We start from the raw sequence: 13,922 nt of genomic DNA, 5'->3' as shown, positions 1-13,922 counted from the left end.
GAATGTTGAATATTGGCCCCCACTCTCTTCTGGCTTGGAGAGTTTCTGCCAAGAGATCCACTGTTAATCTGATGTGCTTCCCTTTGTGGGTAACCCGATCTTTCTCTCTGGCTACCCTTAACATTTTTTCGTTTATTTCAGCTTTGGTGAATCTGACAATTATGTGTCTTGGAGTTGTTCTTCTCAAGGAGTATCTTTGTGGCGTTCTCTGTATTTCCTGAAGTTGAATGTTGGTCTGCCTTGCTAGGTTGCAGAAGTTCTCCTGGATAATATCCTGCGGAGTGTTTTCCAACTTGGTTCCATTCTCCTTGTCACTTTCAGGTACACCGATCAGATGCAGATTTGATCTTTTCACATAGTGCCATGTTTCTTGAAGGCTTTGTTCATTTCTTTTTACTCTTTTTTCTCAAAACTTCTCTTCTGCTTCATTTCATTCATTTGATCTCCAATCACTGATATCCTTTCTTCCAGTTGATCGAATCGGTTACTGAAGCTTGTGCATTTGTCATGTAGTTCTCATGCCATGGTTTTCAGCTCTGTCAGGTCATTTAAGGACTTCTTTACATTGGTTATTCTAGTCAGCCATTCATCTAATCTCTTTTCAAGGTTTTTAGCTTCTTTGCGATGGGTTTGAACTTCCTCCTTTAGCTTGGAGAAGTTTGATCGTCTGAAGCCTTCTTTTCTTGTCAAAGTCATTCTCTGTCCAGCTTTGTTCCACTGCTGGCAAGGAGCTGCATTCCTTTGGAGGGGGAGAGGCACTCTGAATTTTAGAATTTTCAGCTTTTCTGCTCTGTTTCTTCCCCATCTTTGTGGTTTTATCTACCTTTGGTCTTTGATGATGGTGATGTACAGATCGGGTTTTGGTGTGGATGTCCTTTCTGTTTGTTAGTTTTCCTTCTAACAGTCAGCACCCTCAGCTGCAGGTCTCTTGGAGTTTGCTGGAGGTCCACTCAGACCCTATTTGCCTGGGTAGGTTGCAGTGGAGGTTGCAGGTGAGTGAATATTGCTGAACAGCAATGGTTGTGGCCTGATGGTTCCTCTGGAAGCTTTGTCTCAGAGGTGTACCTGGCCGTGTCAGGTGTCAGCCTGCCCCTACTGGTGGGTGCCTCCCTGTTAGGCTACTTGGGGTCAGGGACCCACTTGAGGAGACAGTCTGTCCATTCTCAGATCTCAAACTCTGTGGTGGGAGAACCACTACTCTCTTCAAAGCTGTCAGACAGGGACATTTAAATCTGCAGAGGTTTCTGCTGCCTTTTGTTTGGCTATGCCCTGACCCCAGAGGTGGAGTCTACAGAGGCAGGCAGGCCTCCTTGAGCTGTGGTGGGCTCCACACAGTTGGAGCTTCCTGGTGGCTTTGATTACCTACTCAAGCCTTAGCAATGGCAGGCACCCCTCCCCCAGCCTCACTGCAGCCTTGCAGTTAGATCTCAAACTGCTGTGCTAGCAATGAGGGAGGCCCCGTGGGCATGGGACCTCTGAGCCAGGTGCGGGATATAATCTCCTGGTGCACCATTTGCTAAAACCCTAGGAAAAGCACAGTATTAGGGTGTGAGTGACCTGATTTTCCAGGTGCTGTGTGTTATGGTTTTCCTTGACTAGGAAAGGGAATTCCCTTACCGCTTGCGCTTCCCGGGTGAGGCGATGCCTTGCCCTGCTTTGGCTCTTGCTTGGTGGGCTGCACCCACTGTCTGGCACCCACTGTCTGACACACCCCAGTGAGATGAACCTGGTACCTCAGTTGGAAATGCAGAAATCACTCATCTTCTGCGTTGCTCATGCTGGGAGCTGTGGCCTGGAGCTGTTCCTATTTGGCCATCTTGGAACTGTCCTCCTAATTTTTTACATAGAAAAAAGAATGTCAGGGTCTACCACACATACACTTTCCTCTCATTTACACATTTCCAGCCTGGGCAGCAGAACGAGACTCTGTCTCAAAAATAAAATAAAATAAAATGAAAGTGCTGCAGCTAAAATAATCTCTGTTTAGGATCTGATGGTAGGAAAAAGATAAGCTCCCACATGTTCTAATGCATTTAAGTAGCTCCATCTGCATTGCCTCATACATCAAATGCTGTCATCCAATGTTGCTTAATCCATGTGTGTGTCTATATAAGTAGTACTGAGATGTAACTGCCTTAAATACTACAAATGCTGACTACAGGAAACCACATCATCTGAGACCAGCACTTTATAACTTAGGTGAGTATCATAACCAGTGTGCAGGGATATTTGCTGTATATCACTGGGAATAGCAGCAAAAAAGAACCAGTGATGTTTCCATTGCCATATGTTCTGAAATATTTCTGACATAAAAATAGGAGAATAATGAGTAAATTTTAGTCTGGAAAAAAATGGTGAAAACAGTGATCAAGGCAAAGAATTTGCAGGTTATTTGAAGAAAATACTTTTTCAGAATAGAATTTGAAAATACTATGCTTTTGACTCATCATGCGGTTCTATAAAGGGTGTTGACTTTCTCTGTGTCAATGACTCCATTGTAAATGTGGTATTTTCAGCTTCTCTATCTTGCTCAATTATGCAAGCCAATACTGGTTTATGGCAAAGTTCTTCCAAGTGCATTCTCTCAAACTAGTCCATGAGGGTGATTAGAGGGGAGAAAAAGGTTGTGAGATCAAATAACTACTGAAAACAATAGTTAAACAAAGGTACCCATGATTCTTCAATAAAGGACTATCAACACCTTTTCTATGCTAACATGAGTCTGACTCTCCTAGAGATAGAATGTAGATTGGAACGTTTCCCATATTTATTTGAATGTAACTTCTTTTTATTAAAATATTCTAAGATTATAACAAAAGAAAAAGTAACTTTTTTTAATGACCAGGAATTGTTTTTTCTAGGATGTAAGTATCCTTGGGTAGAAGAGAAAACAAACAACATCAAGGCAATGCAGTTTTTATGTTAGTAAAGTGTTACTTCATTATCTACTCTGTGTAGGTTACTATTTAAATTATTTTATGTACAACTTAAAATGTAACTACAATTGGATTCCCTATCTTTTTATTCCAAATGTGTGATTACAAATTAACAACCATATTCAGAAACTTATTATTTCAAAGAAGTTGTACAACTGCTTTGTGTATAAGAAAGGCTGAGTGTTTGGAGTTAAATTCCCAGTTCTGATTATTTTCTTCCTATTTTGAGCAGGAAAGGGAGAAAGAACAGAGGCAGACAGGATGGGGAAGTACTGGCATCAAGATGGAAGTCAGGAGGCTAGATTCTGTTCCTGGTTCTGTTTCATAATCCTGGGCAAGGCACTTAATCTTTAGAGTTTCAGTCTACTCATCTGTAAGTTAGGGGCTCAGTAAAATGATATGTAAGATCCTCTGTTTCTAAGCACTCTTGACCAACAAAGGTGGGAGAATCAGAGGAAGAAAATAAGGGTTGATGTGAAGTCTTCAAGCTGTGTGAGCACAACATTTACTCCCATGGCAGAAGATTGAGGGGCAGAATAGGTAGTCTTTAACTGGCTGACCATCGAGGATTTTGCCCATGGGACTGGATGTAAATAGGTAGCATGCACATAAGGTTATAGCAGTTCTACCTAGACAAGATCATTTGGAGTTTCAGCCTCCACAAGTTTGTCCAGGAACAAAATAAGGGTGCATAAAGTTTACCTTCTAATGAGTCCTCTAACCCAAGAACTCAATGCTCTTCTTTTAACTGCTAGAAGAGATTGTTCATATGAAGTTCGTAAGGGATTTACATTGTAACCACTGCTGGCATAATTTGGTTTGTTTGTTTGGTTTGTAGTGTAGCAAAACAAGAGGCCAATACTTAAAAAGAAGAAGCAATAATTATTGATAGAATTGCAGGCAATGTCAGAGAGTTTAAGACTGGAGAAGAAGTCCTGCTCCCTCCACAAACCACAGCACAGTGTCATACCCTAATGCTGAAGCCAGACTGTAGAACCATACTAAGAGAATATGGAGTTTTCTTCAATTTATGATACAGAACTCCATATTTTTTCAGTATGATACAGTGACCCAGCTTGACCATCAAGGTTTCATATCAATTGATGTCCCTTGCTTGAATCAAATATTAAATTGGGGGTTGCAAGATGGTGTTTTGTCTGATTCTGAGACAGAAAGAAAGAAGAAACCAGCTAGGCAAATAGATCAAGCCACAAACATAGATAACGAAGCAAGCCCCGGTACAAAAGAGTGCCTTCTGTGTAATCAGCAAATTTCATATACATTCAGTTGGCCTCAGTGAACACATTCCTTTCCTTCTTTGGATATATTCAAAAAAGGAAGCTTGCTCAGGAGGACATGCTTGGAACATGCCTATAGCTACACAGAGAAGAGGAGTTACACTGAGCTAGGCATGTCCACAATGGAGGATTCTACTCCCAACACATGTGCAGTAAGGGAAGTCAAACAACATGAAGTAACTTAGGCTATGAGCCCACATACACACTGGAAGGACAGGGTGAGTGTTGTTGTCAGGAATTCATGCCTTCTGAAAATGACACACCTAGTCCTAACCAGTTTTTCACATCTTATGTAAATAAAGCACCCCTTCCCCACTAGTTCATTTATAAAAACCCTTATATTCCACTATAGAACAGCAACCCTTACTCAGGACCCCTCTCTGCAGCAGAGAGCTTTCTCTCCTTCTTTCGTTTATTAAACTTCTGCTCTAACCTCACCCTTGGTGTGTCCACCTTCCTTGATTTCCTCAGTCATTAGACCAAGAACTCCAGGTGGCACCCCAATGAGGCCAGTTTCAATGCTATCATTCCTTCTGTAATGACTAGACCCCTCCCTATTCATTCAATTCCTGAGAAATGCTATGAACTTGTGGGTTTCTTTAAATGCTTTATGGTCAATTATCACCATTATTCTTTTTGATCCTTAAATTGTATCAAGTTTGGCCAGCAGGAGATTTTTCCTGGTGGCTTGTGTATATGCTTCTGACACAATCTCACTAGTTTTTTAGTGACTCTGCTTTGTAGCAGGATGTTCCATGTTCACCACTATTTTACAGCTCCAGATCTGGAGCCGCTGTTCCTTTCAGGGCAGAAAGTATTAAGAAACTAAGATGTGGGCACACTGACATTGCTGACTCAAATTTAACATTCCATAGGTTTTCTCATGACTTCTTTTATGTTTGTATCTCCTTTCCCCTACAGTCAAAACCATGTAACATAATATATCTACTTATTTCCTCTATACTAAAGTATAAGAAAACAGTCTCAGAATTGCAGTACCAATATTTCCACTGTCTACAAAAAGAGTGAAACTTTGTAAAATAGTTGAAGAGATTTATTCTGAGCCAAATATGAATGACCATGGCCTGTGACAAAGCCCTCAGGAGATCCTGAGAACAGGTACTCAAAGTGGTCGCTGTGCAGCTTGGTTTTATGCATTTTAGGGAGAGATGAGACTTCAATCAAATACATTTAAGAAATACATTCATTTTGTCCAGAAAGGGTGGGATGACTTGAAGCAGGGGATGGAGGGGTTCAGCTGGGAGATGGGTAAGGGATAAAAGGCTACAGTCAACTGAGATCAATAAAAAGGAATGTCTGGGTTAAAATAAAGGATTGTGGAAACCAAAGTTTTTATTTGCAGAGAACGCTTTCAGGTTGCAGGCTTCAGAGAGAATAGATTATAAAATGTCAATTCTAACACAGCAGTATTTGTGTATCTAAACATACCTAAACACAGAAAAAGTAAAGTAAAAATATGGTATGAAGATTAAAAAATGGTACACTTGTATTGGGCACTTAACCATGAATGAAGCTTGCGGGATGGAAAATTAGTCTAGGTGAGTCAATGAGTAAGTAGTAAGTCAATGTGAAGGCCTAGGTCATTACTGAGCATGACTATCGACTTTACGACCACTGTACACTTAGGTTAAGCTAAATTCATTTGAAATTGTTTCCTTTTTTCCATAATAAATTAACCTTGCTTACTATAACTTTTTTACTTTATAAACTTTTAAGTTTTTTAACGTTTTGACTCTTATAATAACACTTAGCTTAAAACACAAACATCGTACAGCTGTACAAAAATGTCTTCCTTTATACCCTTCTTCTATAAGCTTTTTTCCATTTTTGAAATTTTTAATTTTAATTTTTTACTTTTTATGCTTTTTCCTTAAAATCTAAGACACAAATATACACACCCTAGTCTAGGCCTACACAGGGTCAGGATTATTAATACCACTGTCTTTCGCTTCCATATCTTGTCCTACTGGAAGTTCTTCAGGGGCAATAACATGCATGGAGCTGTCATTTCCTATAACAATGTCTTCTTCTGGAATACCTTTTTGACAGACCTGCAGGAGGCTGCTTTACAATTAACTTATTTTTTTATAAATAGAAGGAACACAATCTACAATAATGATAAAAAGTATAGTATAGCAAATACATAAACCAGTAACATAGTCATTTGTTATCAAGTATTATATACTATGCATGATTGTATGTGCTACACTTTTATACAACTGGCAGTGCAGTGGGTTTGTTTACACCACCATCACCACAAACACGCAAGTAATGAATTGTTCTAGGATGTTAAAATGACTACAACACCACTAGGTGATAAGAATTTATCAGCTCCATTATAATCTTGTGAGACCACCATTGTATATGCAGTCCATTGACCAAAGCCTCATTATGCAGTGCAGAGTACCATATCCTAGCATGAATACATAGTTAGAATACTATGTTCAAACTTTACTGAAATAATTATTTCCTCTATATGTTTATGTTACCAATTTGGTAGTAAGCTAGCCACAGTTGTTCCTGTTTGTTTTTAAGTTGAGACAAATGAACTAATATTATATTTTAATCCAATAGAAGCCTGAAAAATGAAGCCTAAAATGAAGTATTCAACCAACAAAATTTCCACAGCAAAGCGGAAGAACACAGCAAGCAAAGCCTTGTGTTTCAAGCTGGGAAGTAAGGACTTAAGTTACTTATCTCTGAATGTTTTACACACATTTTTATCTGTTATCAAATGTTTACTACTCCAATGTTTATACATGCTCTCTTATCAAAATCTACTAAGAATAGAAGAACTGAAATAAAAAGGGATGGCACATAAGGATATAATACAGCAGACTGGTTTTGAACAGACCATATATAGCCAACTTTGGCATATTTGATACATCACCGGGCAGGAATAGCTGAGATAATCTGAACCTGTGAACAGTGATACACTTAGTTATAGCCTTTTATATCAACCATTTCTTGCTCCACACATGTCCTGCCGCCAAACCCCCAAAACCTTTTCCCTGATAAACTAGCAAAATTTTAAGCAGGTCCACTTTTATTCAACAAATATTCATTAAGACCTTTGGTGATATCAGGCATGTGGTCTTAACTTGCAACTACTGATGAAGAAGAGAATAATAGATGAAGATATTTGAATAATCATCTCAGTCAATTTGTGTTGCCATAAAAATACCTGAAGCTGGGTAATTTAACCCTTTTCCCATTTAGAAAAAAAAAGTGCAGCTTGCTGCCAGTCCTTATTTAATTTTACATAAACATCTCTTTGAAGCAGAAGCAAATCTGATTTTCAATGCAAAAACAGAATATAAAAACTGTTCTTGGAGTTATTTCTAAACAGAACTACCATCAGCATTGTCTATTTCAGAAAAAATGAGATTCACCAAATGAAACATGAAGGGGGCCAGCCCCTCCACACCTGTGGGTATTTTTTGTCAGGAGGGACAAGAGACTAAAAAAAGAAATAAGACACGGAGACAAAGTATGGAGAAAGAACAGTGGGCCCAGGGGACCGGCGCTCAGCATACAGAGGACCCGTGCCGGCACTGGTCTCTGAGTTCCCTCAGTATTTATTGATCACTATCTCTACCATCTCGCAGAGGGGAATGTGGCAGGACTATAGGGTAATGGTGGGGAGAGGGTCAGCAGGAAAACATGTGAGCAAAGATCTCTCTGTCATAAATAAGTTTAAGGATAGGTGCTATGCCTTGATGTGCAGGTAGGCCAGATTTATGTTTGACTTTACACAAACATCTCGGTGTATTAAAGAGCAGTATTGCCGCCAGCATGTCTTACCTCTAGCCATAAGGCGGTTTTCTCTTATCGCAATAAATAAAATGTACGATCACGTTTTACACCAAGACGTTCCATTCCCAGGGACAAGCAGGAGACAGATGCTTTCTTCTTATCTCAACTGCAAAGTGGCTTTCCTCTTTCACTAATCCTCCTCAGCAGAGACCCTTTACGGCTGTTGGGCTGGGGGACGGTCAGGCCTTTCCCTTCCCATGAGGCCATAACTCAGGCTATCACATGGGGAGAAACCTTGGACAATACCTGGCTTTCCTAGGCGGAGGTCCCTGCAGACTTCAGCAGTGTATTTAGAGAACTGTGATGACTTTTGCCAAGCATACTGCCTTCAAGCCCTTTTTTAACAAAGCACATCCTGCACAGCCCTAAATCCATTTAACCTTGAGTCAACACAGCACATGTCTCTGCAAGCACAGGGTTGGGGCTAGGGTTACAGATTAACAGCATCTCAAGGCAGAAGAATTTCTCTTAGTACAGAACAAAATGGAGTCTTTTATGTCTACTTCTTTCTACATAGACACAGTAACAGTCTGATATCTCTTTCTTTTCCCCACATTTCCCCCTTTGCTTTTCGACAAAACCGCCATCGTCATCATGGCCCATTCTTGATGGTCGCTGTCTCTTCGGAACTGCTAAGTACACCTGCAGACTAACAACAGACAGAACAGGCACACAAGGATTAATATGAAATTTATAATAGTAGTACTTTCAATGGTCTTAACCCAAGTGACAGGGTTAAGATTTGCGAGGCCGTCAGCAACTCCCGCGATTGTCTCAGTTCCTGGTACCAAATTTAAATGGCTTTTGATGCTTCAAAAATTTGTTCTCTTCTCTGTAGACGGCATCTAACCATGTCCCAGTAATGCTCAGACTCATTATAAACTCGGGGTGTAATACAAAAATCTGACATATTCCAGTCACACTGTAACTGGAAATGATGTTCTAAGATCATGAGCCTATCTCCCATCCAAATGACAGTTTATCTAAGATCATTAATTTGATTTGCCAATTTTCGATCAATACCAGATTGTGAATTCCACAATCTTGTAGAATTCTTTTGCCAGTCATTAACAAAGTTTACTGCCTGAACAGAAGAGTGCAATGCAACTCCTGCCACAGCGGCCGTAGCTGTGGCTGCAATTAATCCCATAATCATTGAAATTAAAGTAAAAATGAATCTTTTGGATCTATTTAAAATGGCTTTTGATACTTCAGTAAAATATGGATGGATGGCAAGGCCTCCCACGGTTGGTCCATGGACACAGGGATCCACACGCCTTCTCTTGCTCTCATTAGCAGAATACAGTGTTGCTAATTGAAAGTCGAATCAATGCAAGTAAACAATCTGCAATTTTCACAGGTTGTAGTTTGGAAGTCTGGTTTAATAACTATATTTCCTAGAACTAGAATATAAGAGGGCTTTATACAACTTTGCAAATGAACTGTTAGACTGGAATTTAGGTCGATAGTATAAAATGGCTTACGATCTCTTGATCTCTTGTTTCTATAGCTTGATTTCCAGACCAAATTCTAATGCAGTATGAGGCCACAGTATGCCTCCATAATTCTGGATGTTCAGGGCCAGAAACAGGACTTATTATTTTTGGTCTTGGAGTAGAGATTCCTTTTTCTCTCCATTCCCAAGGGTAGAAAGACTGTAATTTTTTGTGCTTATGTTCGTCTAAACTTTCTGTTAAGTCACTATCAATAGCTGGACTCACTTGTGCACTGGGACACAATTGAGTTTGTCCGTGCAATTGTGGTGGGATTGACCTCAAGGTGCCCAATCTATAATAGTTCCGAATTCATTGTTTTATAATATCACCACACTATTGGCCACACATTCTTCTCAAACTAAAACTTCTGTGCCTTTTGATCTTTTTGGAATGTCTTTGGGGCAAGGCTTTTATTTAGGCCTAAATTTTAATGATCTTTGTTAAGAAAAGTCCTATAAATAATTTACCTGTGCCCTGAGTGACATTCCACTTACCATGTGATAAGTAAATCTACTGATGGTACTGACAGTAGGTACTTCTACCAACCAATTTTGGATTGCAGGGAATATGTACCAAGACACCCAACAGATACCTAAACAATGGATAGTACCTAACCCTACATATACTATGTTTTTTCCTACAGATACATACCCATGATAATGTTTAATTTATAAGTTAGGCACAATAAGAAATTAACAATAACTAATAAAAAAGTAGAGCAATTAGAACAACATACCATAATGAAAACAATGTGAATGTCTGCTCTCTCTCTCTCGCTCTCTCTCTCTCTCTCTCTCTCTCTCTCTCTCAAAATATCTTATTGTATTTCACTGTGGGCAACTGAAATCATGGAAAGTAAACTCACAGATGGGGGCGAGTGGGATAGAGCTACTGCACTAAAACTGTGATTATTTAAACAATCCAGGTGAAAAATCTGACCGATATCTCTGGGGTATGTGACAGGTGTAAACTGATTCTCAACTCAAAATGCAAAAGATGTGTCATATCTTGTTTTTCTAAATAAGCTTCTTCTCTAAGATCCCAAGAAACAAGGCAAGAAAGCACATTTAATGCCTTCTCTTCTCTTTAGCTACCAGGATCTGACACAAGTCACAGTTCACAATGCCACAAAACTTAGTAGCCAACCACTGCAGGTGTCCCCACAGTCAGTCCCACATTGTGATCACCCCCAGGGCATTTTGCCTCTAATGTCAACAGGGTACAGGACTTCATGGCCTGGAGGAAAGCCTCTCTCACAACCCTTCCCTTCCCAGTTTACAGGAAGCTACTTCCCAGGGTCAGGCTTTTCTCTTCTTCCACTTTCTCCCCGCCACATCTGTCAACACTTTCTCTTCCCTAAAAATCCAGCCGTCTTCATTCATGGATCTAGCCAGAGGTCACAATATGGGAGCCTTGGGATAGATCCATCCAGCAGGAGTATTTTATAAGGACTGAACAGTGTTATTGATATTTTCTAATTGAGTCAATTTTTTAAAAATAGGATATTTTAAATGAAAATCTAAATGTGTATAGTTTCTCTAAAAAATCCAAAGATCTAGAAACACTGGGTCCATATGTTGCATGGCAATAGTTAGCTAGATCTGAGTAGAGATCAACCCCTTTAGTTTGAGTCTATCCATAGAAGATCTTCTGTTATAGTAAAGGAGATTTGACTTTATCCTGTAGACAGTAGGGAATCATTGAAAATGTTGAACTGAGGAATGATAAAATATTTTTACTTTACAGATATCACATTGGTAAAGTGTGATGATAGTAGTGTGATGATAAAGTGAGGAGGCAAGAGTAGAAACAGAAACTGGTTAGAGGTCTACTGCATTAATCTAAGGGACTAATGATCAAGGCGTGACCTAAGACAACAGAATAGAGAGGACAGACTAGATTTTAGATATATTCAGAAGGTGAAATCAAAAAGACTTAATGACAGATTGAATGAATTGTAAGAATGGAAAGAAGGAAAAATAAATGATTCTCAGCTTTTTTATTAAAGAATAGGGTAGAGGCCAGGCGTGGTGGCTCACGCCTGTAATCCCAGCACTTTAAGAGGCTGAGGCAGGCGGATCACAAGGTCAGGAGATCAAGACCATCCTGGCTAACACAGTGAAACCCCATCTCTACTAAAAATACAAAAAATTAGCCAGGCAGGGTGGCAGGTGCCTGTAGTCCCAGCTACTCGGGAGGCAGGAGCTTGCAGTGAGCCGAGATCGTGCCACTGCACTCCAGCCTGGGCGACAGAGCGAGACTCCATCTACAAAAAAAAAAAAAAAAAAGAAATAAATGGGTGGATAATGATAGATAGTTCTACTATTTCTCAAGATAGGCAATTCAGGAGAAATATATTGGGGGTAGAAAAAGAAAAAGAAATTTTTTATTGTAAGTACTGCTATGGTTTGAATGTCCCCTCCAAAACTCATGTAGAAATTTAATTATCATTGTGATAGTATTAAGAGGTGGAACCGGCCGGGTGCAGTGGCTTATGCCTGTAATCCCAGCACTTTGGGAGGCCAAAGCGGGTGGATCACAAGGTCAAGAGATTGAGACCATCCTTGCCAACATCGTGAAACCCCGTCTCCACTAAAAATATAAAAATTAGCTGGGCATGGTGGCACACCCCTGTAGTCCCAGCTACTCGGGAGGCTGAGGCAGGAGAATCGCTGGAACCCAGGAGGCAGAGGTTGCAGTGAGCCAAGATTGCACCACTGTACTCCAGTCTGTCAACAGAGCAAGGCTCCATCTCAAAAAAAAAAAAAAAGAAAAAAGAAGAAGAGAGGTGGGACCTTTAAGAGGTGATTAGATTATAAGGGCCCTGCCTTCATTAATGGATTAATGCCATTGTCGTGGGAGTGAGTTAGTTACTGCAGGATTGGGTTTCTGATAAAAATGATGAAGTTCAGTCCCCATCCTTTCTTTGCCTCATGGGCACTCTCACCATGTGATGCCTTCCACCATGTGACGACACAGCAAGAAGGACCTCATCAGCTACAGCCCCTCAATCTTGGACTTCCCAACCTCCAGAACCAGACACCAAATAAAACTCTTTTCTTTATAAATTACCTAGTCCATGGTATTCTGTTATGGCAGCAGAAAAGAGACTAAGACCAGTGAATCTTAGTTTAAGGTAGCTATAGGTCATCCAGGTAGAGACATCCAGAATTCACAAGATATACACAGAAAGAGACAGTGATGCTTTGAAGTAGCTGGGTCAAAATGACTTGTGGAGAAAGAACAACCGATAGAAAGCTCAGGAAAAAGGCCAAAGATAGAGTTACAGTCTGGGGAGTCATCAGCCTCTAAAAAGGTGATTGAAATCATTGAAGCAAGTATGATTGCCCAGGAAGAAAGTTTAGAGTGAGAGAAGAAGAAAAAGTCGAAACCCTGAGGAACACCAACATTTATGAGCAGACAGAAGAGTTATGAACTAACAAAGAGACAAGGTGCACTAGTCAGAGAGAAACAAGAAGAACCTAGGGAAACTGGTGACATGGCATAAGGAAAGAGGGGTTCAAAGAAAGAAGTAGTCCTGAGAGTCCATTGCCACAGACAGGTAAAGGGTAGTAAGCAGTAAGAAGACACCTTGGTAAAATCCGTGCTTGGGGAAGAAATGAAAGATGGAGTACTTCACCTCTGTGGTTTCTATCAGCCATAGTCTTGTTCTCTGAATGGCAGAATTATAGAAAGATTTCCAGGGTCCTTCCTATTTACTCACCAGAAATCCCTGAGGGATTTATGCTGCTGTTATGATGAAATTAGCTATGGGAATTTTCTTAAAATTCATACTAAGCTATTGCCCTCAGGGAGCAGGCAGGATAGAAACATAGAAAGTGGTAACAGCCTTTATATACATTTGAGCTGGCTCTTTGACCCCAGTGGAATGCTCTCTCCTGCAAAGTCCACATGTCCATGCCAGCTTTACACTTTCCTCTCCAGAACACAACACTCACACTTTCAGCTTCCCAAAACACCAAAGTATATGTTCTTCAAAATTCTCCTGATGCAAAGTGTTTTCAATACTTCAAATGTAGTAACCCCCATCCTTGAACTATAACCAGTGCTTGTCCTACTAGATGCTAGCCCTCACACCTGTATCTTTAACTCTCTTCTTATCTCCAAAAGTCTTCTACATCTTCAGTACTTCCTCAGTATTGTGACCCTCACTTTTAACTACCCAGACTGATATCCTGTTCCCCCAGAGTCCACACTTAGTATTAGGCATGCCTATCATGTTCCCATGTGATGCTGACTAAAATATAAAGAATATAAGGAGTGAGCATTCTTTCAGTTATCATATTATGCCTTTTAGCTTTGAAAAGACAATGTGGTATAGTTGCTATGGTTTG

The 13,922-nt window shown here is 40.1% G+C and overlaps 1 protein-coding gene across 11 annotated transcripts in view; it reads left to right on the top strand.

The window, feature by feature from the left end:
* Nucleotides 1–13,922, top strand: part of IL33 (interleukin 33) — an 82,835-nt gene that overhangs the window by 59,123 nt on the left and 9,790 nt on the right. For 9 of the 11 annotated variants that reach the window (XM_015437189.4, XM_074017516.1, XM_015437191.4 and 6 more), the window contains exon 2: nucleotides 6,830–6,931. In XM_015437189.4, coding sequence (XP_015292675.3) covers nucleotides 6,841–6,931 — 91 coding nt within the window. In that variant the 5' untranslated portion in view covers nucleotides 6,830–6,840. Of the gene's footprint in view, nucleotides 1–2,137; nucleotides 2,200–5,199; nucleotides 5,354–6,829; nucleotides 6,932–13,922 lie in introns of those variants that run through there. The other 2 variants (XM_065530589.2, XM_074017515.1) reach the window with 2 other exon arrangements.

The sequence above is a fragment of the Macaca fascicularis genome, chromosome 15 (genome assembly GCF_037993035.2).
Source record: "Macaca fascicularis isolate 582-1 chromosome 15, T2T-MFA8v1.1".
NCBI classification, from domain to species: Eukaryota; Metazoa; Chordata; class Mammalia; order Primates; family Cercopithecidae; genus Macaca; species Macaca fascicularis.
Note: the sequence above shows the minus strand (reverse complement) of the source record. Positions and strands in the feature narration are given on the sequence as shown.